The following is a 24,139-nucleotide window of genomic DNA, read 5'->3' on the forward strand; positions in this document are numbered from 1 at the left end:
ATCCTTCTAAACTCCAGTGAATAAAAGCCCAGTTGATCCAGTCTCTCCTCATATGTCAGTCATGCCATCACCGGGAATCAGCCTGGTGAACCTTCGCTGCACTCCCTCAATAGCAAGAACGTCCTTCCTCAGATTAGGAGACCAAAATTGAACACAATATTCCAGGTGAGGCCTCACCAAGACCCTATACAACTGCAGTAAGACCTCCCTGCTCCTATACTCAAATCCCCTCGCTATGAAGGCCAACATACCATTTGCCTTCTTCACCGCCTGCTGTACCTGCATGCCAACACTTTCAATGACTGATGAACCATGACACCCAGGTCTTGTTGCCCACTCACCTAACCTGTCCAAGTCACCCTGCAGCCTCTTAGCATCCTCCTCACAGCTCACACCGCCACCCAGCTTAGTGTCATCTGCAAACTTGGAGATATTACATTCAATTCCTTCATCTAAATCATTAATGTATATTGTAAATAGCTGGGGTCCCAGCACTGAGCCCTGTGGTACCCCACTAGTCACTGCCTGCCATTCTGAAAAGGACCCGTTTATCCCGACTCTCTACTTCCTGTCTGCCAACCAGTTCTCTACCACATCAATACATTACCCTCAATACCATGTGCTTTAATTTTGCACACCAATCTCTTGTGTGGGACCTTGGCAAAAGCCTTTTGAAAGACCAAATACACCACCATCCACTGGTTCTCCCTTGTCCACTCTGCTAGTTACATCCTCAAAAAATTCCAGAAGAATTGTCAAGCATGATTTCCCTTTCATAAATCCATAGGAAAGGGAAATCCTGCTTGACAAATCTACAGTTTGCGGCTCCCCACTCTTAATAATCCCCACGAGGTCAGTTCCTCTCTGCTAATGGTGCAGGAGGGGAGGGGAGGGGAGGGGAGGGGTCTCGATAGTGGTTCCGCCAGCTCTCGTGTTTTCCCCCTCCCTGCCACTCCCCCCCCCCCATCACCCTGCACATTCCCCCCTCCTGGTCCCCTCTCTCTCCCCCATCCGTAGCCCCCCTCCATACCCCCCCCGCCATCCGCTCTCCCTACCTCTCCCCCTCTCCCTCCCCGTACCCCACCTCCCATTCCCTGCTTTTCTCCCTCCCATCCCCCTCCCCATCCCCCTCCCTCTCCCCTCTCCCACCTCCCCCTCCCCTACCTTAAACTTTCCATCCGGAGCGAATATGCTGACCCAGCGGTTGTCGTAATCCGCCACGATGATGTCGCCGTTGGGGTCAACGGTCACCCCGGTCGGGCGTTGCAGTTGCCCCGGGACCGACCCCGGACCCCGAATCGCAGCTTGAACTGTCCATCATTGGAGAAACATCTGGGGGCAAACATCACATTCAGGGCAACATTCTCCATCGAGAGAGTCAACCCGCTCAGCTCAGCCCCTGAACCCCTTCCCATGCGGCCCTGCCCCAAGTGACCCCGCCCCGTGCGAGCCTCACCCCACGCAGCCCCGCCCCGTGTGTGGCCCCGCCCCGTGTGTGAAGCCCCGCCCCGTGTGATGCCCCGCCCCGTGTGTGGCCCCGCCCCGTGTGAGGCCCCGCCCCGTGTGTGGCCCCGCCCCGTGTGAGGCCCCGCCCCACGCAGCCCCGCCCCGTGTGAGGCCCCGCCCCGTGTGTGGCCCCGCCCCGTGTGTGGCCCCGCCCCGTGTGAGGCCCCGCCCCACGCAGCCCCGCCCCGTGTGAGGCCCCGCCCCGTGTGAGGCCCCGCCCCACGCAGCCCCGCCCCGTGTGAAGCACCGCCCTGTGTGAGGCCCCGCCCCGTGTGAGGCCCCGCCCCACGCAGCCCCGCCCCGTGTGAGGCCCCGCCCCGTGTGAGGCCCCGCCCCGTGTGATGCTGGCCCCGCCCCGTGTGTGGCCCCGCCCCGTGTGAAGCCCCGCCCCATGTGAGGCCCCGCCCCACGCAGCCCCGCCCCACGCAGCCCCGCCCCGTGTGAAGCACCGCCCCGTGTGAGGCCCCGCCCCATGTGATGCTGGCCCCACCCCGTGTGTGGCCCCGCTCCGTGTGAAGCCCCGCCCTGTGTGAAGCCCCGCCCCGTGTGAGGCCCCGCCCCGTGTGAGGCCCCGCCCCGTGTGTGGCCCCGCCCAGTGTGTGGCCCCGCCCCGTGTGTGGCCCCGCCCCGTGTGAGCCTCATCTCACGCAGCCCCGCCCCGTGTGAAGCACCGCCCCGTGTGATGCCCCGCCCCGTGTGTGGCCCCGCCCCGTGTGAGGCCCCGTCCCGTGTGTGGCCCCGCCCCGTGTGTGGCCCCGCCCCGTGTGAGGCCCCGCCCCGTGTGAGGCCCCGCCCCGTGTGAGGCCCCGCCCCGTGTGAGGCCCCGCCCCGTGTGATGCCCCGCCCCGTGTGTGGCCCCGCCCCGTGTGGTGGCCCCGCCCCGTGTGTGGCCCCGCCCCGTGTGTGGCCCCGCCCCGTGTGTGGCCCCGCCCCGTGTGAGGCCCCGCCCCGTGTGAGGCCCCGCCCTGTGCGGCCTTGGTTCCCTCAACACTGGCCGGGGATGGAGCCTGGGCCTTGCCTGCCGCTGTGAGTGTGGATTGGGTTACCTGGATACACTGGTTGTTGCTGTCGGCGACCACGATGCGGTTATTCCCCGAGGCAGAGATTCCCTGTAGGTTGGTGAATTCCCCTTTCTCGCGGCCCCTGGTCCCTGACGGCAAAAAACACAGAAGATTAGCATCGATTAACTAAACCCTCGAACCAACTAAAACCATGCGGCAAGGGGCCATGGGCCTCGACAACGGGCCTCGACAACGGGCCTCGACAACGGCAACGGGTCTCAGCAAGGGCAGCGGGCCGCGGCAATGGGCCTCCTTCCCTGGCCAGGGCCTACACGTGACTCCAGGCCCACATGATGTGGTGACTCAATGCCCCGGGTGGTCGAGGGATGGATGATGCATATCGGCCAACTCGTTTCACCCCCATCCTGAGGACAAAATAATTCAGTATTCCACTCTATCTATCTCTGTCTTAAATATATTCAATGACCCAGCCTCCACAGCTCTCTGGGGCAGAGAATTCCACAGATTTACAACCCTCTGAGAAGGAATTCCTCCTCAGCTCAGTTTTAAATGGGCGGCCCCTTATTCTGAGACTATGTCCCCGAGTTTTAGTTTCCCCTATGAGTGGAAATATCCAGGGAATCTCTCTCTCCCCCCCAGTCTCTCTCCGCACCCCCCCCCCCACCAGTCTTTCTCTCTCTCTCTTTCCACCCGTCTCTCTCTCTCCCTCCACCCATCCCTCTCTCTCTCCACTCCACCCCCCCCCCCCCCCCCCCCCCCCCAAGTCTCTCTCTCTCACCCCCCAGTCTCTCTCTCCCTCCACCCCTGTCTCTCTCTCTCCACCCCTGTCTCTCTCTCTCCACCCCTGTCTCTCTCTCTCCACCCCTGTCTCTCTCTCTCTTCCCCCCCCCAGTCTCTCTCTCTCCCCTCCCCAGTCCCTCTCTCTCTCTCTCTGCCCCCCGCCAGCCTCTCTCTCCCCCCCCCCCAGTCTCTCTCCCCCCAGTCTCTCTCTCTCTCTCTCTCTCTCTCTCTCTCTCTCTCCACTCCCCCCCAGTCTCTCTCACTCCCCCCCCAGTCTCTCTTTCTCTCTCTCCCCCCGCCCCCAGTTTCTCTCACTCTTTCTCTCCCCCCCAGTCTCTCTCTCTCTCTCCCCTAATTTTATATATGCAGACTATAGATATACTCTCTGTGTAGTCACTGTATAGTTGCATAAGATGGAGACTTGTTTACCTGATGTACTATCAATAAGCTTTACTGTGTATATACTATGCTGGCACCACTAGAGGGTGCAACTGGTGGAGACCGGGGTTTCCTGCCCTGGTGGCAGGGGCTGTATAAAAGGCTGCCCACCATGCTTGTGCCTCACTCTGGAGTTATGAATAAAGGACCAAGGTCACTACAGTTTGAGTACAACACGTTGCCTCGTGGAGTCATTCATAATTACATTACAGACATAACAACTGGCGACGAGAATACGGACTTTCACGCGATTATGGCTACCTTTAGCACACTAAAAGACTTCACAGAGGGTGATGATTGGGATGCCTTCACGGAAAGGCTCAAGCTATATTTTGTGGCAAACGACCTGGCAGGGGAGATGGACACATTGGCGGAGAAGCACAAGGCTATACTGCTGACCAGTTGTGGGCCCAAGGTCTACTACCTCGGCAGGGACTTGCTGACACCCACGAAGGCCAAGGATAAGACATACGATGAGCTGACCGAACTAATTAGTGACCAACTTAAACCAAAACAGAGCATCCTCACATTCTACAGGCACAGATTCTACACTCACCGCAGACCTGAGGGCCAGGAGATTGCTGTCGACCTCAGGAGACTTGCGACACCGTGTGATTTCGGCATGCTCCTTGCATTGCGAAACATCTTAGTTATAGGAATTGGCCACGAGGTCCTCCTTCACAAGCTATTATCTGCCGATACTACAATCAGCCTGCAGAAGGCCATCAGCATCAGTCAGGCGTTCATGACCTCGACCTGCAGCACCAAGCGAATTATTCATCCTGTTGGCTCAAACCCGACAAGTACTGTACACAGAATGATGCCTTTCACAGGTAAGGCTGTAGAACGTGGCTCTGACCAGGGAAGAGAGCACAGACCTCAGGGTTCCAGAACTCAGAGTACACCGAGGGGTGCTAATCGAGGAGCACCATGCTGGCGTTGCGGAGGAAACCATAGGGCTCACCAGTGTCAGTTTGCTGAGTACGTATGCAAAGCCTGTAACATGAAGGGCCACCTCCAGCATATGTGTAAAAGAAATACGACTCACCGTCTAGCAGAGGAGTCGGGAGATGACTTTGAATCCAGCGGGGAGTATGATGATTTGGCCAGAGAGGTAGCTCAGCCCCAAGAAGAAGTGTATGGAGTGTATACCTGCACCACCGATTGTCCTCCAGTGAAGATGGAAGTCGAGATAAACGGCGTTCCAGTCTTCATGCAAGTGGACACGGGAGCGAGCCAGTCAGTGATGAGCCAGGATGCCTTCGAGAGGCTATGGAATGAAAAACGACCCGAGCTGGTTCTAGTGCAGGAAAAGTTGCACACCTACACCAAGGAGCTGATCCCAGTCCTCGGTAGTGTGGATGTAAGTGTAATCCATAATGGCGTGGTGCACAAGTTACCTCTGTGGATTGTTGCAGGTGATGGTCCAACGCTACTCGGAAGAAGGTGGATGGGGAAGATCCAGTGGAAATGGGAAGACCTCTTCACTCCAGCAATCGATGTCCCCCGTGCTCAGAGGCAGAGCAAAACCTCACCTTCGCTTGGGCCAGGCACCAGAGAACAGACCAGCACAGCACCTGAGGCACAGACCGTTCATCGACTGCGTGGCAATGATCCGACCGGAACGACCTAAAAGTACCTTCCCGGCTCCAGTGGCAGGATTCCTGGGGAGGAAGATCGAATTCACAGGCACTCTTCCAGCGTTTGTGGCAGAATCACGGGAGAGAAGGATCAAGGCAGTCGACCTCGAGGACAGAGGCAAGATGGAGTCCCTGCTGCAGCGAGGGGCAGCGAGGCTGGAAAAACAGATGTCTGCGGCCAGACCACGAGGTGCAACACTGAGGGACCACCACGTGGGGTCTAACAAAGGATCTGATTGGGGTAAAGCCAGCAGGGTTCTCTTAAAGGAGACCTACAACCAACTGAACTTAAAGAGACATTGTATGCATGGCAATCAATATAACGAACCCATTAAGATTGTGAACAAAATGTTGTTGCGAGATGTCGGGACGAGAGTGCCCCCAAAGCGAGAGTATTCAGGAGGGTGAAGGCACTGATCCTGATGCCCTGCCCCAGGTGTCCCCACAAGTTATAGGTCAGTGACCTCAGGAGGGTGAAGGCACTGATCCTGATACCCTGCCCCAGGTCTATCCCACAAGTTATAGGTCAGTGACCTCAGGAGGGTGAAGACACTGATCCTGATACCCTGCCCCAGGTCTATCCCACAAGTTATAGGTCAGTGACCTCAGGAGGGTGAAGGCACTGATCCTGATACCCTGCCCCAGGTCGATCTGACAAGTTATAGGTCAGTGACCTCAGGAGGGTGAAGACACTGATCCTGATACCCTGCCCCAGGTCTATCCCACAAGTTATAGGTCAGTGACCTCAGGAGGGTGAAGGCACTGATCCTAATACCCTGCCCCAGATCTATCCCACAGGTTATAGGTCAGTGACCTCAGGAGGGTGAAGACACTGATCCTGATACCCTGCCCCAGGTCTATCCCACAAGTTATAGGTCAGTGACCTCAGGAGGGTGAAGGCACTGATCCTGATACCCTGCCCCAGGTCTATCCCACAAGTTATAGGTCAGTGACCTCAGGAGGGTGAAGGCGCTGATCCTGATACCCTGCCCCAGGTCTATCCCACAAGTTATAGGTCAGTGACCTCAGGAGGGTGAAGGCACTGATCCTGATACCCTGCCCCAGGTCTATCCCACAAGTTATAGGTCAGTGACCTCAGGAGGGTGAAGGCACTGATCCTGATACCCTGCCCCAGGTCTATCCCACGCTGTAGGCACCCGATGGCACTATTCCCCACGGACCTGAAAACGAAAATGGCACCAATACACGCAGTCGGCCGCCGTTGCCCAACACCCGGGTGGAGACGGCACAGCCCCCAGACCCGGTCACTACCTCGGCCATGTCCGGGAGCAAAAGGTCAGAACCAGCGAGTTCCCCAAACGGGACCTGGAACAGTCAGGTTCCCAACACCGTGAGAGAGCAGGCAGAAGATCCTGCAATCCTGAAAGGAGGACAGGGAGGCCTCACACATCTGTGGCTCTGCCCACCACTAGGCAACGGCAAAGTCCCGGAGTCCTGGCTCGGTGAGTGAACCTAGCCCACCCCACTAGCAGGGGGCACATTGCCGCCATCAGACGACGAGGACCACGTCTGGTTGCTCTGGAACCTGTGTCCTCACATACCTCAGTACTGACCATGACTGAACCATGAATGCAATCTACCCAATCCTGGCGCACGACCGTAAAACGTAATGAATGTAAGTCACTGAACCAAGGTGTCACGATACAAACTGTAAAAAAAATATTTTATTCTTCCCTTCTTTGTACTTGCACTGTGTCTGATCATGTATGTCAATGTAATGGGCCTGCTGCATGATCTCGCTGTGGCGGGGAGCGGGGGGGGGGGGGGGAGAATGGATATATGTAGCCATGGACACACACATGGTTCACACGCAGAACCCATTGGAACCTCCACTGCATCATCGAACCATCCAAACTGGTAACCACGACCCAACATTGTGACAAAAGGACTTGGGGGTTAACAGGGAGAGAGCCAAGCCAAAGCACAGCCAAGGTGCAAGGGTTATACAAACATAGAAAATAGGTGCAGGAGTAGGCCATTCGGCCCTTCGAGCCTGCACCACCATTCAATAAGATCATGGCTGATCATTCCCTCAGTACCCCTTTCCTGCTTTCTCTCCATGCCCCTTGATCCCTTTAGTCGTAAGGGCCATATCTAACTCCCCCTTGAATATATCCAACGAACTGGCCTCAACAACTCTCTGCGGCAGGGAATTCCACAGGTTAACAACTCTCTGAGTGAAGAAGTTTCTCCTTATCTCGGTCCTACATTGTTTACCCCTTATCCTTAGACTGTGACCCCTGGTTCTGGACTTCCCCAACATCAGCGACATTCTACCTGCATCTAACCTGTCCAGTCCCGTCAGAATCTTATATGTTTCCATGAGATCCCGTCTCATTCTTCTAAATTCCAGTGAATATAAGCCTAGTCGATCCAGTTTTTCTTCATTTGTCAGTCCTGCCATCCCTGGAATTAGTCTGGTGAACCTTCGCTATACTCAATAGCAAGAATGTCCTTCCTCAGACCAAAACTGAACACAATATTCCAGGTGTGGCCTCACCAAGGCCCTGTACAACTGCAGTAAGACCTCCCTGCTCCTATACTCAAATCCCCTAGCTATGAAGGCCAACATGCCATTTGCCTTCTTCACCGCCTGCTGTACCTGCATGCCAACTTTCAATGACTGATGAACCATGACACCCAGGTCTCGTTGCACCTCCCCTTTTACTAATCTGCCGACATTCAGATAATATTCTGCCTTCATGTTTTTTCCCACAAAGTGGATAACCTCACATTTATCCACATTATACTGCATCTGCCATGTATTTGCCCACTCACCTCACCGAACCTGTCCAAGTCACCCTGCAGCCTCTTAGGGTCCTCCTCACAGCTCACACCGCCACCCAGCTTAGTGTCATCTGCAAACTTGGAGATATTACACTCAATTCCTTCGTCTAAATAATTAATGTATATTGTAAATAGCTGGGGTCCCAGCACTGAGCCCTGCGGCACCCCACTAGTCACTGCCTGCCATTCTGAAAAGGACCCGTTTATCCCGACTCTCTGCTTCCTGTCTGCCAACCAGTTCTCTATCCACGTCAGTACATTACCCCCAATACCATGTGCTTTGATTTTGCACACCAATCTCTTGTGTGGGACCTTGTCAAAAGCCTTTTGAAAGTACAAATACACCACATCCACTGGTTCTCCATTGTCCACTCTACTAGTTACATCCTCAGAAAATTCCAGAAGATTTGTCAAGCATGATTTCTCCTTCATAAATCCATGCTGACTTGGACCGATCCTGTCACTGCTTTTCAAATGCGCCGCTATTACAATTTAATAATTGATTCCAACATTTTCCCCACAACTTATGTCAGGCTAATCGGTCTATAATTCCCTGTTTTCTTTTCCTCCTTTTTTACAAAGTGGTGTTACATTAGCTACCCTCCAATCCATAGGAACTGATCCAGAGTCTATAGAATGTTGGAAAATGACCATCAATGCATCCACTATTTCTAGTGCTACTTCCTTAAGTACTCTGGGATACAGACTATCAGGCCCTGGGAATTTTTCAGCCTTCAATCCCATCAATTTCCCTAACACAATTTCCTGACTAATAAGGATTTCCTTGAGTTCCTCCTTCTCACGAGACCCTCGGTCCCCTAGTATTTCCGGAAGGTTATTTGTGTCTTCCTTCGTGAAGACAGAACCAAAGTATTTGTTCAATTGGTCTGCCATTTCTTTGTTCCCCATTATAAATTCCCCTGATTCTGACTGAAAGGGACCTACCTTTATCTTCACTAATCTTTTTCTCTTCACATATTTATAGAAGATTTTGCAGTCAGTTTTTATGTTCCCTGCAAGCTTACCCTCATACTCTATTAAACCCTTTGTCCTGCTCTGCTGAATTTTAAATTTCTCCCAGTCCTCAGGTTTGCTGCTTTTTCTGGCCAATTTATATGCCTCTTCCTTGGATTTAACACTATCCCTAATTTCCCTCATTAGCCACGGTTGAGCCACCTTCCCCATTTTATTTTTACACCAGACAGGGATGTACAATTGTTGAAGTTCATCCATGTGATCATTAAATGTTTGCCATTGCCTATCCACCGTCAACCGTTTAAGTATCATTCTCCAGTCTATCCTAGCCAATTCACGTCTCATATCATCAAAGTTACCTTTCTTTAAGTTCAGGATCCTAGTCTCTGAATTAACTGTGTTACTCTCCTCTGAATGATGAATTCTACCATATTATGCTCACTCTTCCCCGGAATACCAAAGGGCAGAAAATGCTAGTGGGAGTTGTGTACAGACCACCAAACAGTAGTAATGAGGTTGGGGACAGCATCAAACAAGAAATAAGGGATGCATGCAATAAAGGTACAGCAGTTATCATGGGCGACTTTAATTTACATATAGATTGGGCTAACCAAACTGGTAGCAATACGATGGAGGAGGATTTCCTGGAGTGTATTAGGGATGGTTTTCTTGATCAATATGTCGAGGAACCAACTAGAGGGCTGGCCATCCTAGACTGGGTGATGTGTAATGAGAAGGGACTAATTAGCAATCTTGTTGTGCGAGGCCCCTTGGGGAAAGAGTGACCATAATATGGTATAATTCTTTATTAAGATGGAGAGTGAGTGTTAATTCAGAAACTAGGGTCCTGAACTTAAGGAAAGGTAACTTCGATGGTATGAGGCGTGAATTGGCTAGAATAGACTGGCAAATGATACTTAAAGGGTTGACGGTGGATAGGCAATGGTAAACATTTATAGATCACATGGATGAACTTCAACAGTTGTACATCCCTGTCTGGAGTAAAAATAAAACGGGGAAGATGGCTCAACCGTGGCTAACAAGAAAAATTAAGGATAGTGTTAGATCCAAGGAAGAGGCATATAAATTGGCCAGAAAAAGCAGCAAACCTGAGGACTGGGAGAAATTTAGAATTCAGCAGAGGAGGACTAAGGGTTTAATTAGGAGGGGGCAAATAGAGTACGAGAGGAAGCTTGCCGGGAACATAAAAACTGACTGCAAAAGCTTCTACAGATATGTGAAGAGAAAAAGAATAGTGAAGACAAACGTAGGTCCCTTGCAGTCGGACTCAAGTGAATTAATGATGGGGAACAAAGAAATGGCAGACCAATTGAACAAATACTTTGGTTCTGTCTTCACGAAGGAAGACACAAATGACTTTCCGGATGTACTAGGGGACCGAGGGTCTAGTGAGAAGGAGGAACTGAAGGATATCCTTATTAGGCGGGAAATTGTGTTGGGGAAATTGATGGGATTGAAGGCCGACAAATCCCCAGGTCCTGATTGTCTGCATCCCAGAGTGCTTAAGGAGGTGGCCCTAGAAATAGTAGGTGCATTGGTGATCATTTTCCAACAGTATATCGACTCTGGATCAGTTCCTATGGACTGGAGGGTAGCTAATGTAACACCACTTTTTGAGAAAGGAGGGAGAGAGAAAACGGAGAATTATAGGCCGGTTAGCCGGTCAGTAGTGGGGAAAATGTTGGAATCAATTATTAAGGATGAAATAGCAGCACATTTGGAAAGCAGTGACAGGATTGGTCCAAGTCAGCATGGATTTGTGAAAGGGAAATCATGCTTGACAAATCTGGAATTTTTTGAGGATGTAACTAGTAGAGTGGACAAGGGAGAACCACTGGATGTGGTGTATTTGGACTTTCAAAAGGCTTTTTACAAGGTCCCGCACAAGAGATCAGTGTGCAAAATCAAAGCACATGGTATTGGGGGTAATGTACTGACGTGGATAGAGAACTGGTTGGCAGACAGGAAGCAGAGAGTCGGAATAAACGGGTCCTTTTCGGAATGGCAGGCAGTGACTAGTGGAGTGCCGCAGGGCTCAGTGCTGGGACCCCAGCTATTTACAATATACATTAACGATTTAGATGAAGGAATTGAGTGTAATATCTCCAAGTTTGCAGATGACACTAAACTGGGTGGCGGTGTGAGCTGTGAGGAGGACGCTAAGAGGCTGCAGGGTGACTTGGACAGGTTAGGTGAGTGGGCAAATGCATGGCAGATGCAGTATAATGTGGATAAATGTGAGGTTATCCACTTTGGTGGCAAAAACAGGAAGGCAGAATATTATCTGAATGGTGACAGATTAGGAAAAGGGGAGGTGCAACGAGACCTGGGTGTCATGGTACATCAGTCATTGAAAATTGGCATGCAGGTACAGCAGGCGGTGAAGAAGGCAAATGGTATGTTGGCCTTCATAGCGAGGGGATTTGAGTATAGGAGCAGGGAGGTCTTACTGCAGTGGTACAGGGCCTTAGTGAGGCCTCACCTGGAATATTGTGTTCAGTTTTGGTCTCCTAATCTGAGGAAGGACGTTCTTGCTATTGAGGGAGTGCAGCGAAGGTTCACCAGACTGATTCCCGGGATGGCAGGACTGACATATGAGGAGAGACTGGATCAACTGGGCCTGTATTCACTGGAGTTTAGAAGGATGAGAGGGGATCTCATAGAAACGTATAAGATTCTGACAGGACGGGACAGGTTAGATGTAGGAAGAATGTTCCCGATGTTGGGGAAGTCCAGAACCAGGGGTCACAGTCTTAGGATAAGGGGTAAGCCATTTAGGACTGAGATGAGGAGAAACTTCTTCACTCAGAGAGTTGTTAACCTGTGGAATTCCCTACCGCAGAGAGTTGTTGATGCCAGTTCATTGGATATATTCAAGAGGGAGTTAGATATGGCCCTTACGGCTAAAGGGATCAAGGGGTATGGAGAGAAAGCAGGAAAGGAGTACTGAGGTGAATGATCAGCCATGATCATATTGAATGGCGGTGCAGGCTAGAAGGGCCGAATGGCCTACTCCTGCACCTATTTTCTATGTTTCTATGTTTCCAAGGGGCCTCACACAACAAGATTGCTAATTAGTCCTTTCTCATTACACATCACCCAGTCTAGGATGACCAGCTCCCTAGTTGATTCCTCGACATATTGGTCTAGAAAACCATCCCTAATAATCTCCAGGAAATCCTCCTCCACCGCATTGTACCAGTTTGGTTAGCCCAATCAATATGTAGATTAAAGTCACCCATGATAACTGCTGTACCTTTATTGCTCGCATCCCTAATTTCCTGGCACTTAAATCTGGGGAGAGCTAAGCCAGAGCAAATAGTGCAAAGGTAATTGGCACAAAGGATTGGGGAAAGTGATGTTATATATGAGACTATAGATATACTCTCTGTGTAGTCACTGTATAGTTGCATAAGATGGAGACTGGTTTACCTGATGTACTATCAGTAAGGTTTACACCGTGTATATACTATGCTGGCACCACTAGAGGGTGCAATTGGTGGAGACCGGGGTTTCCTGTCCTGGCGGCAGGGGCTGTATAAAAGGGGAGCCACCATGCTTGTGTCTTACTCTGGAGTTACGACAAAAGGACCAAGGTCACTACAGTTTGAGCATAACACATTGCCTTGTGGAGTCATTCATAAGTACATTGCAGACATAATGCCTAATCTCTCTCTCCCCCCTCTCTCTCTCTCTCTCTCTCTCTCTCTCAGCCAGTCTCTCTCTCTCTCTCTCTACTCCCCCCCGCCCCGGCAGTTTCCCTCTCTCTCTCTTTCTCCCAGTCTGGCTCTCTCCCCCAGTTTCTCTCGCGCTCTCTCTCTCTCTTCCCCCCCTCTCTCTCTCGCCCGCTCTCCTCCACTCTCTCTTTCCCCCCCCCCCCAGTCTCTCTCTCTCTCTCTCTCTATCTCGCCCCACTGCAGTCTCTCTCTCTCTCTCTACCCCCGCCCCCACCAGCAGTCTCTCTCTCTCTTTCGCCCAGTCTCCCTCTCTACCCCAGTCTCTCTCGCTCTCTCTCTCTCCCTCCAGTCGCTCTCTCGCCTTCTCCCCAGTCTCTCTCTCTCTCTCTCTCTCTCCCCCAGTCTCTCTCTCTCTCTCCCCCACCCTGCCTCTCCCTCCCCCCCCTCTCTCTCTCCCCCCAGTCTCTCTCTCTCACCCCTCTAGTCTCTCTCTCTCTCTCTCTATCCATCTCTCTAATCTCTCTCCTCCAGTCTCTTTCTTTCTCTCCCCTCCAGTCTCTCTCTCTCCCCTAGTCTCTCTCTCTCTGTCTCTCCCCCAGTCTCTCTTTCTCCCCCTCTGCCCCAGTCTCTCTCTCTCACTCCCCTCCAGTCTCTCTCTCTCCCCCAGTCTCTCTCTCTCTGTCTCTCCCCCAGTCTCTCTTTCTCCCCCTCTGCCCCAGTCTCTCTCTCTCACTCCCCTCCAGTCTCTCTCTCTCCCCCAGTCTCTCTTTCCCCTTCTCTCCCCCCAGTCTCTCTCTCTCTCTCCCCCCAGTCTCTCTCTCTCTCCCCCCAGTCTCTCTCCCCCCAGTCTCTCTCTCTCTCTCTCTCTCTCTCCCCCCAGTCTCTCTCTCTCTCTCCCCGTCTTCCTCTCTCTCCCCCAGTCTCTCTCTCTCTCTCTCTCTATCTATCTCCCTCTCAGTATGTCACTCTTGTTCTCTCTCCCAACAGTGCTGTAGAAACACAGAAAATAGGTGCAGGAGTAGGCCATTCGGCCCTTCGAGCCTGCACCACCATTCAATAAGATCATGGCTGATCATTCCCTCAGTACCCCTTTCCTGCTTTCTCTCCATACCCCTCTCCTGCTTTCTCTCCATACCCCTCGATCCCTTTAGCCGTAAGGGCCATATCGAACTCCCTCTTGAATATATCCAATGAACTGGCATCAACAACTCTCTGCGGCAGGGATTTCTCCTCATCTCGGTCCTAAATGGCTTACCCCTTATCCTTAGACTGTGACCCCTGGTTCTGGACTTCCCCAACATCGGGAACATTCTTCCCGCATCTAACCTGTCTAAACCTGTCAGAATTTGATATGTTTCTATGAGATCCCCTCTTATTCTTCTAAACTCCAGTGTATAAAGGCCCAGTCGATCCAGTATCTCCCCATATGTCAGTCCCACCATCCCGGGAATCAGTCTGGTGAACCTTCGCTGCACTCCCTCAATAGCAAGAACGTCCTTCCTCAGATTAGGAGACCAAAACTGAGCACAATATTCCAGGTGAGGCCTCACCAAGGCCCTGTACAACTGCAGTAAGACCTCCCTGCTCCTATACTCAAATCCCCTAGCTATGAAGGCCAACATACCATTTGCTTTCTTCACCACCTGCTGTACCTGCATGCCAACTTTCAATGACTGATGTACCATGACACCCAGGTCTCGTTGCACCTCCCCTTTTCCTAATCTGCCGCCATTCAGATAATATTCTGCCTTTGTGTTTTTGCCTCCAAAGTGGATAACCTCACATTTATCCACATTATACTGCAGCTGTCATGCATTTGCCCACTCACCTAACCTGTCCAAGTCACTCTGCAGCCTCTTAGCGTCCTCCTCACAGCTCACACCGAGCTCTCTCTCTCCCCCAGTCCCCCTCTCTCTCTCTTATCCCCACACTCCGCCCAGTCTCTCTCTTTCCCCCCAGTCTTTATCTCTCTCTCTCTCCCCCCAGTCTTTTTCTCTCTCTCCCACCCCTCAGTCTCTCTCTCTCTCTTTCTCTCCCTCCCCTCAGTCTCTCTCTCTCTTCCCCAGTTGCTCTCTCTCCCCCTCTCCCCCACTCTCTCTCTCTCTCTCTCCCCCAGACTCTCTCTCTCTCTTCCCAGTCTCTCCCTCCCTCCCCCGTCTCTCAATCTCTCCCCCATTCTTTCGCTCTCTCTCCCCCAATCTCGCTCTCTCCCTCTCCCCCAGTCTCTCTTGCTCTCTCCCTCTCCCCCCAGTCTCTCTCTCTCTCTCCCCCACTCTCTCTCTCCCCCAGACTCTCTCTCTCTCTCTCTCTTCCCAGTCTCTCCCTCCCTCCCTCCCCCGTCTCTCAATCTCTCCCCCATTCTTTCGCTCTCTCTCCCCCAATCTCGCTCTCTCCCTCTCCCCCAGTCTCTCTCGCTCTCTCCCTCTCCCCCCAGTCTCTCTCTCTCTCCCCCAGTCTCTCTCTCTCTCTCTCGTCCCCCCCCCATCTCTCTCTCTCCCCCAGTCTCTCTCTCTCTCTCTCCCCCCGTCTCTCTCTCTCTCCCCCCGTCTCTCTCTCTCTCTCTCTCCCCCCGTCTCTCTCTCTCTCCCCCCCCGTCTCTCTCTCTCTCTCTCTCCCCCTCTCTCTCTCCCCCCGTCTCTCTCTCTCTCTCCCCCCGTCTCTCTCTCTCTCTCCCCCCACTCTGCTGCAGCCTCTCTCTCACTCTCTCTCTCTCCACCGCCCCAGTGTCTCTCACTCTCTCTCCCAGTCTCTCTCTCTCTCACTCAGTCTCTCTCTCGCTCCCTCCCCCCAGTGTCTCTGTCTCTCTCCCTCCCTCCAGTCTGTCTCTCTCTCTCCCCCCAGACTCTCTCTCTCTCCCCCTGTCCCCTAATCTCACTCTCTCTCCCTCCTCCCCAGTCTCTCTATCTCTCGCATTCTCTCTCTCTCTCAGTATCCTTCTCTCTCCCTCTCTCTCTTTCTCCCCCCCAGTCTCTCTCTCTCTCTCTCTCCCCCCAGTCTCTATCTCTCTCTTTACCCCCAGTCTCTCTCTCTCTACCCCCCAGTCTCTCTCTCTCTCCTGCTCCCTCTCTACCCCAGTATCCTTCTCTCTCACCGTCTCCCTCTCTCTCTCTCCCCCCCACCCCCATCTCTCTCTCTCCCCCCAGCCTCTCTCTCTCTCCCCAATCTCTCTCCACCCACCCATCTCTCTCTCTCTCCATCTCCCAATCTCGCTCTCCCCCATCGCTCTCTCTCTCCCTTCTCTCCAGTCTCTCTCTCTCCCCCATCGCTCTCTCTCCCTTCTCTCCAGTCTCTCTCTCTCTTTCCCCCATCGCTCTCTCTCACTCCAGTCTCTCTCTCTCTCTCTCTCTTTCTCTCTCCCAGTCTCTCTCTCTCTATCTCTTTTCCCCCAGTCTCTCTCTCTCTCCCTCTATCTCTTTTCCCCCAGTCTCTCTCTCTCGCTCTCTCTCCCCCGTCTCTCTCTCTCTCTCTCTCTTCTTCTCCCCCCAGTCTCTCTCTCTCTCGCTCACCCAGTCTCTCTCTAGCACTCCCCCCCTCTCACCCAGTCTCTCTCTAGCTCTCCCCCCCCAGTCTCACTCTCTCTCTCTCTCTCTCTCTCTTTCCCCCAGTCTCTCTCTCCCGCCCCACTGTCATTCTCTCTCTCTCTCTTTCTCTTTCCCCCAGTCTCTCTCTCTCTCTATCTACCAGTCTCTTGCTCTTCCCCAGTCTCTCACTCCCCGCACCCTAGTCTCACTCTCTCTCTCTCCCCCCAGTCTCTCTCTCTCTCTCCCCTCAGTCTCTCTCTCTCTCTCTCTCTTTCCCCCCAGTCTCTCTCTCTCTCTCTTCCCCAGTCTCTCTCTCTCTCTCTCCCCCCAGTCTCTCTCTCTCTCTCCCCCCAGTCTCTCTCTCTCTCTCCCCCCAGTCTCTCTCTCTCTCTCCCCCCAGTCTCTCTCTCTCTCCCCCCCCAGTCTCTCTCTCTCTCTCTCTCCCCCAGTCTCTCTCTCTCTCTCCTCTGTCTCTCCCCCAGTCTATCTCTCTCTCTCCCAGTCTCGTTCTCTCTCTCTCCCCCAGTCTCTCTCTCTCCTCTGTCTCTCCCCCAGTCTATCTCTCTCTCTCCCAGTCTCGTTCTCTCTCTCTCCCAGTCTCACCCCCAGTCTCTATCTCCCCCAGTATCTCTCTCTCTGTCCTCCATCTCTCTCTTTCTCTTTCTCTCCCCCAGTCTCTCTCTCTCTCTCCGCCAGTCTCTCTCTCTCTCCCCCGTCTCTCTCTTTCACTCTCTCCCCAGTGTCTCTCTCTCTCTCTGTCTGTCTGTCTCTCTCTCTCTCTCTCTCTCTCTCTCCACCCCCCGGCCTGTCTCTCTCTCGCTCTCTCTTTCCCTCAATCTCCCTCGCTCTCTTCCCCCCACTCCGACTCCCCCCCCAATCTCTCTCTCTTCTCCCAGTCTCTCCCTCTCTCTCCCCCAGTCTCTCTGTCTCTCTCTCTCTCTCCCCAGTCTCTTTCTCTCTCTCCCCAGTCTCCCCCTCTACCTCTCTCTCCCCCCAGTCTCCCTCTCTCTACACCTCTCCCCCCAGTCTCTCTCTCTCTACCTCTCTATCCCCAGTCTCTCTCTGCCTCACTCCCCCCAGTCTCTCTCATCTCTCCCTCCCCCCCCCCCCCCCCAAGTCTCTCACTCTCTCTCTCCCCGTCTCTCTCTCTCTATCTATCTCTCCGCAGTCTCTCTCTCTCTCTCTCTACCCCGCAGTCTCTCTCTCTCTCTACCCCGCACTCTCTCTCTCTCTCTCTCTACCCCGCACTCTCTCTCTCTCTCTCTACCCCGCACTCTCTCTCTCTCTCTCTACCCCGCACTCTCTCTCTCTCTCTCTCTCTCTCTCTCTCTACCCCGCACTCTCTCTCTCTCTCTCTCTCTACCCCGCAGTCTCTCGCGCACAATCTCTCACCCTCAGTCTCTCTCTCTCTCCCTCCAAACTCTCTCTGCCCCAGTCTCTCTCTCTCTCTCTCCCCCCACCCACCCCCACCGAGTCTCTCTCTCTCACCCCCCCAGCCCCAGTATCTCTCCCTCTCCCTCAGTCGATCTCTCTCGCTCTCTCTCCCGGTCGATCTCTCTCGCTCTCTCTCTCTCTCTCCCAGTCTCTCTCTCTCTCTCCCAGTCTCTCTCTCTCTCTCCCCCAGTCTCTCTCTCTCTCTCCCCCAGTCTCTCTCTCTCTCTCTCTCCCAGTCTCTCTCTCTCTCTCTCTCCCAGTCTCTCTCTCTCTCTCTCTCCCAGTCTCTCTCTCTCTCTCCCAGTCTCTCTCTCTCTCTCCCAGTCTCTCTCTCTCTCTCCCAGTCTCTCTCTCTCTCTCCCAGTCTCTCTCTCTCTCTCCCAGTCTCTCTCTCTCTCTCTCCCAGTCTCTCTCTCTCTCTCCCAGTCTCTCTCTCTCTCTCCCAGTCTCTCTCTCTCTCTCCCAGTCTCTCTCTCTCTCTCTCCCAGTCTCTCTCTCTCTCTCTCCCAGTCTCTCTCTCTCTCTCCCAGTCTCTCTCTCTCTCTCCCAGTCTCTCTCTCTCTCTCCCAGTCTCTCTCTCTCTCTCCCAGTCTCTCTCTCTCTCTCCCAGTCTCTCTCTCTCTCTCCCAGTCTCTCTCTCTCTCTCCCAGTCTCTCTCTCTCTCAGTCTCTCTCTCTCTCTCTCCCAGTCTCTCTCTCGCTCTCTCCCAGTCTCTCTCTCTCTCTCCCAGTCTCTCTCTCTCTCTCCCAGTCTCTCTCTCTCTCTCCCAGTCTCTCTCTCTCTCTCCCAGTCTCTCTCTCTCTCTCCCAGTCTCTCTCTCTCTCTCCCAGTCTCTCTCTCTCTCTCCCAGTCTCTCTCTCTCTCTCCCAGTCTCTCTCTCTCTCTCTCTCTCTCCCAGTCTATCTCTCTCTCTCTCTCTCCCAGTCTATCTCTCTCTCTCTCTCTCTCCCAGTCTATCTCTCTCTCTCTCTCTCCCAGTCTATCTCTCTCTCTCCCAGTCTATCTCTCTCTCTCCCAGTCTATCTCTCTCTCTCCCAGTCTATCTCTCTCTCTCTCTCTCCCAGTCTATCTCTCTCTCTCTCCCAGTCTATCTCTCTCTCTCTCCCAGTCTATCTCTCTCTCTCTCCCAGTCTATCTCTCTCTCTCTCTCTCCCAGTCTATCTCTCTCTCTCTCCCAGTCTATCTCTCTCTCTCCCACTCTCTCCCAGTCTATCTCTCTCTCTCCGTCTATCTCTCTCTCTCTCTCTCCCAGTCTATCTCTCTCTCTCTCTCCCAGTCTATCTCTCTCTCTCTCTCCCAGTCTATCTCTCTCTCTCCCAGTCTATCTCTCTCTCTCTCTCCCAGTCTATCTCTCTCTCTCTCTCCCAGTCTATCTCTCTCTCTGTCTATCTCTCTCTCTCTCCCAGTCTATCTCTCTCTCTCTCTCTCCCAGTCTATCTCTTTCTCTCTCTCCCAGTCTATCTCTTTCTCTCTCTCCCAGTCTATCTCTCTCTCTCCCAGTCTATCTCTTTCTCTCTCTCCCAGTCTATCTCTTTCTCTCTCTCCCAGTCTATCTCTTTCTCTCTCTCCCAGTCTATCTCTTTCTCTCTCTCCCAGTCTATCTCTTTCTCTCTCTCCCAGTCTATCTCTTTCTCTCTCTCCCAGTCTATCTCTTTCTCTCTCTCCCAGTCTATCTCTTTCTCTCTCTCCCAGTCCATCTCTTTCTCTCTCTCCCAGTCCATCTCTCTCCCCCAACCATTCTCTCTCTCTCTTTCTCCCCCAACCAGTCTCTCTTTCTCTCTGCCCCCCCCCCCCACTCCTCATAAGAACATAAGAATTAGGAACAGGAGTAGGCCATCTAGCCCCTCGAGCCTGCTCCGCCATCAATAAGATCATGGCTGATCTGGCCGTGGACTCAGCTCCACTTACCCGCCCGCTCCCCGTAACCCTTAATTCCCTTATTGGTTAAAAATCTATCTATCTGTGACTTGAATACATTCAATGAGCTAGCCTCAACTGCTTCCTTGGGCAGAGAATTCCACAGATTCACAACCCTCTGGGAGAAGAAATTCCTTCTCAACTCGGTTTTAAATTGGCTCCCCCGTATTTTGAGGCTGTGCCCCCTAGTTCTAGTCTCCCCGACCAGTGGAAACAACCTCTCTGCCTCTATCTTGTCTATCCCTTTCATTATTTTAAATGTTTCTATAAGATCACCCCTCATCCTTCTGAATTCCAACGAGTAAAGACCCAGTCTACTCAATCTATCATCATAAGGTAACCCCCTCATCTCCGGAATCAGCCTAGTGAATCGTCTCTGTACCCCCTCCAAAGCTAGTATATCCTTCCTTAAGTAAGGTGACCAAAACTGCACGCAGTACTCCAGGTGCGACCTCACCAATACCCTGTACAGTTGCAGCAGGACCTCCCTGCTTTTGTACTCCATCCCTCTCGCAATGAAGGCCAACATTCCATTCGCCTTCCTGATTACCTGCTGCACCTGCAAACTAACTTTTTGGGATTCATGCACAAGGACCCCCAGGTCCCTCTGCACCTCAGCATGTTGTAATTTCTCCCCATTCAAATAATATTCCCTTTTACTGTTTTTTTTCCCCCAAGGTGGATGACCTCACACTTCCCGACATTGTATTCCATCTGCCAAACCTTAGCCCATTCGCTTAACCTATCCAAATCTCTTTGCAGCCTCTCTGTGTCCTCTACACAACCCGCTTTCCCACTAATCTTTGTGTCATCTGCAAATGTTGTTACACTACACTCTGTCCCCTCTTCCAGGTCATCTAGGTATATTGTAAACAGTTGTGGTCCCAGCACCGATCCCTGTGGCACACCACTAACCACCGATTTCCAACCCGAAAAGGACCCATTTATCCCGACTCTCTGCTTTCTGTTAGTCAGCCAATTCTCTATCCATGCTAATACATTTCCTCTGACTCCGTGTACCTTTATCTTCTGCAGTAACCTTTTGTGTGGCACCTTATCGAATGCCTTTTGGAAATCCAAATACACCACATCCATCGGTACACCTCTATCCACCATGCTCGTTATATCCTCAAAGAATTCCAGTAAATTAGTTAAACATGATTTTCCTTTCATGAATCCATGTTGCGTCTGCTTGATTGCACTATTCCTATCGAGATGTCCCGCTATTTTTTCCTTAATGATAGTACAGATGTTAAACTAACTGGCCTATAGTTACCTGCCTTTTGTCTGCCCTCTTTTTTTAAACAGAGGCGTTACATTAGCTGCTTTCCAATCCGATGGTACCTCCCCAGAGTCCAGAGAATTTTGGTAGATTATAACGAATGCATGTGCTATAACTTCCGCCATCTCTTTTAATACCCTGGGATGCATTTCATCAGGACCAGGGGACTTGTCTACCTTGAGTCCCATTAGCCTGTCCAGCACTATCCCCCTAGTGATAGTGATTGTCTCAAGGTCCTCCCTTCCCACATTCCTGTGACCAGCAATTTCTGGCATGGTTTTTCTGTCTTCCACTGTGAAGACCGAAGCAAAATAATTGTTTAAGGTCTCAGCCATTTCCACATTTCCCATTATTAAACCCCCTTCTCATCTTCTAAGGGACCAACATTTACTTTAGTTACTCTTTTCCGTTTTATATATCTGTAAAAGCTTTTACTATCCGTTTTTATGTTTTGCGCAAGTTTACCTTCGTAATCTATCTTTCCTTTCTTTATTGCTTTCTTAGTCATTCTTTGCTGTCGTTTAAAATTTTCCCAATCTTCTATTTTCCCACTAACCTTGGCCACCTTATACGCATTGGTTTTTAATTTGATACTCTCCTTTATTTCCTTGCTGATCCACGGCTGGTTATCCCTTCTCTTACCGCCCTTCTTTTTCACTGGAATATATTTTTGTTGCGCACTATGAAAGAGCTCCTTAAAAGTCCTCCACTGTTCCTCAATTGTGCCACCATTTAGTCTGTGTTTCCAGTCTACTTTAGCCAACTCTGCCCTCATCCCACTGTAGTCCCCTTTGTTTAAGCATAGTACGCTCATTTGAGACACTACTTCCTCACCCTCAATCTGTATTACAAATTCAACCATACTGTGATCACTCATTCCGAGAGGATCTTTTACTAGATCATCGTTTATTATTCCTGTCTCATTACACAGGACCAGATCTAAGATAGCTTGCTCCCTTGTAGGTTCTGTAACATACTGTTCTAAGAAACAATCCCGTATACATTCTATGAATTCCTCCTCCAGGCTACCCCCTGCGATTTGATTTGACCAATCGATATGTAGGTTAAAATCCCCAATGAATACTGCCGTTCCTTTTTCACATGCCTCTATTATTCCCTTGATTATTGCCCGCCCCACCGTGAAGTTATTATTTGGGGGCCTATAAACTACGCCCACCAGTGACTTTTTCCCCTTACTATCTCTAATCTCTACCCACAATGATTCAACATTTTGTTCATTAGAGCCAATATCATCTCTCACAACTGCCCTGATATCATCCTTTATTAACAGAGCTACCCCACCTCCTTTCCCTTCTTGTCTATCTTTCCAAATCGTCAGATACCCCTGTATGTTTAATTCCCAGTCTTGGCCACCCTGCAACCACGTTTCTGTAATGGCCACCAAATCATACCCATTTGTAATGATTTGTGCCGTCAACTCATTTACTTTATTTTGAATGCTGCGTGCATTTAGGTAAAGTGTTTTAATACTAGTTTTTAAACCATGATTTTTAGTTTTGACCCCTCCTGCAGCCCCTTTATATTCAATGGCCCTTTTTGTTCTTTGCCTTGGGTTTCTCTGCCCTCCACTTTTACTCATCTCCTTTCTGTCTTTTGCTTTTGTCTCCTTTTTGTTTCCCTCGGTCTCCCTGCATTGGTTCCCATCCCCCTGCCATATTAGTTTAACTCCTCCCCAACAGCACTAGCAAACACTCCCCCTCGGACATTGGTTCTGGTCCTGCCCAGGTGCAGACCGTCCGGTTTGTACTGGTCCCACCTCCCCCAGAACCGGTTCCAATGCCCCAGGAATTTGAATCCCTTCCTGCTGCACCACTGCTCAAGCCACGTATTCATCTGCGCTATCCTGCGATTCCTACTCTGACTAGCACGTGGCACTGGTAGCAATCCTGAGATTACTACTTTTGAGGTCCTATGTTTTAATTTAGCTCCTAGCTCCTTAAATTCGTCTCATAGGACCTCATCCCTTTTTTTTACCTATATCGTTGGTACCAATGTGCACCACGACAACTGGCTGTTCACCCTCCCTTTTCAGAATGTCCTGCACCCGCTCCGAGACATCCTTGACCCTTGCACCAGGGAGGCAACATACCATCCTGGAGTCTCGGTTCCGGCCGCAGAAACGCCTATCCCAGTCTGTCTCTCTCGCTCACAGTCTCGCTCGCTCACTCCCTCTCCCAGTCCTCTCTCTCTTTCCCCCCGCCCCAGCTCTCTCTCTCTCTCTCCCCCTCCAGTCTTCTCTCTCTCCCCCCAGTCGCTCTCTCACTCTCTCCCCCGCAGTCAGTCTCTCTCTCTCCCCCGCAGTCAGTCTCTCTCTCTCTCTCCCCACCCCCCCAGTCTCTCTCTCTCCCCCCAGTCTCTCTCTCTCTACCCCGCAGTCTCTCTCTCTCTACCCCATCGCTCTCTCTCTCTCCCTTCTCTCCAGTCTCTCTCTCCCGCTACCCCCAGTCTCTCTCTCGCTCTCTCTCCCCCAGTCTCTCTCTCTCTACCCCCCCCAGTCTCTCTCTCACCCCCAGTCTCTCTCTCGCTCTCTCCCCCTCTCGCTCCCCTCAGTCTCTCTCTCTCGCTCCCCCCAATCTCCCTGTCCTCCAGTCTCTATCAGTCCCGCTCTCTCCCTCTCGCCGTCCCCCAATCTCTCTCTCCCTCTCTCCCCAGTCTTTCTCCCCCCAGTCTCACTCTCTCGTTCTCTCCCCCCAGTCACTCTCTCTCTCGTTCCCCAAGTCTCTCTCCCCAAGTCTCTCTCTCTCCCCTCCTCCAGTCTCTCTCTCTTTCCCTCCTCCAGTCTCTCTCTCTCTTTCTTTCTTTCCCCAGTCTCGCTCTTTCTCCTCCCTCCAGATTCTCTGTTCACCAGTCTCTCCTTCCAGCTCTCTCTCTCTGTCTGTCTGTCCCCCAATCTCTCTCTCTCCCTGTCCCCCATCTGTCTGTCTCTCTCTCTCTCCCTCTTCTCCAGTCTCTCCCATTCTCTCTCTCTACCCCAGTCTCCTTCTCTCTCCCCTTCTCCCTCACTCTCTCTTCCCCCCCCCCAGTCTTTCTCTCCCCCCACCCACAATCTCTCTCTGCCCCCACCCCCAGTTTCTTTCTTTCTCTCTCTCTCTCTCTC

General features: G+C 52.1%; 1 protein-coding gene across 1 annotated transcript in view; it reads left to right on the top strand.

Moving 5' to 3' along the window:
* LOC139255440 (tripartite motif-containing protein 2-like) overlaps positions 1-24,139 on the top strand; it is an 81,697-nt gene that overhangs the window by 30,057 nt on the left and 27,501 nt on the right. The window contains exon 6 of the mRNA XM_070873920.1: positions 4,100-4,530. Within this exon, the coding sequence (XP_070730021.1) occupies positions 4,100-4,530 (431 nt within the window). The remainder of the gene's footprint in view (positions 1-4,099; positions 4,531-24,139) is intronic.

This window comes from Pristiophorus japonicus, unplaced genomic scaffold (genome assembly GCF_044704955.1).
Source record: "Pristiophorus japonicus isolate sPriJap1 unplaced genomic scaffold, sPriJap1.hap1 HAP1_SCAFFOLD_607, whole genome shotgun sequence".
Classification (NCBI taxonomy): Eukaryota; Metazoa; Chordata; class Chondrichthyes; family Pristiophoridae; genus Pristiophorus; species Pristiophorus japonicus.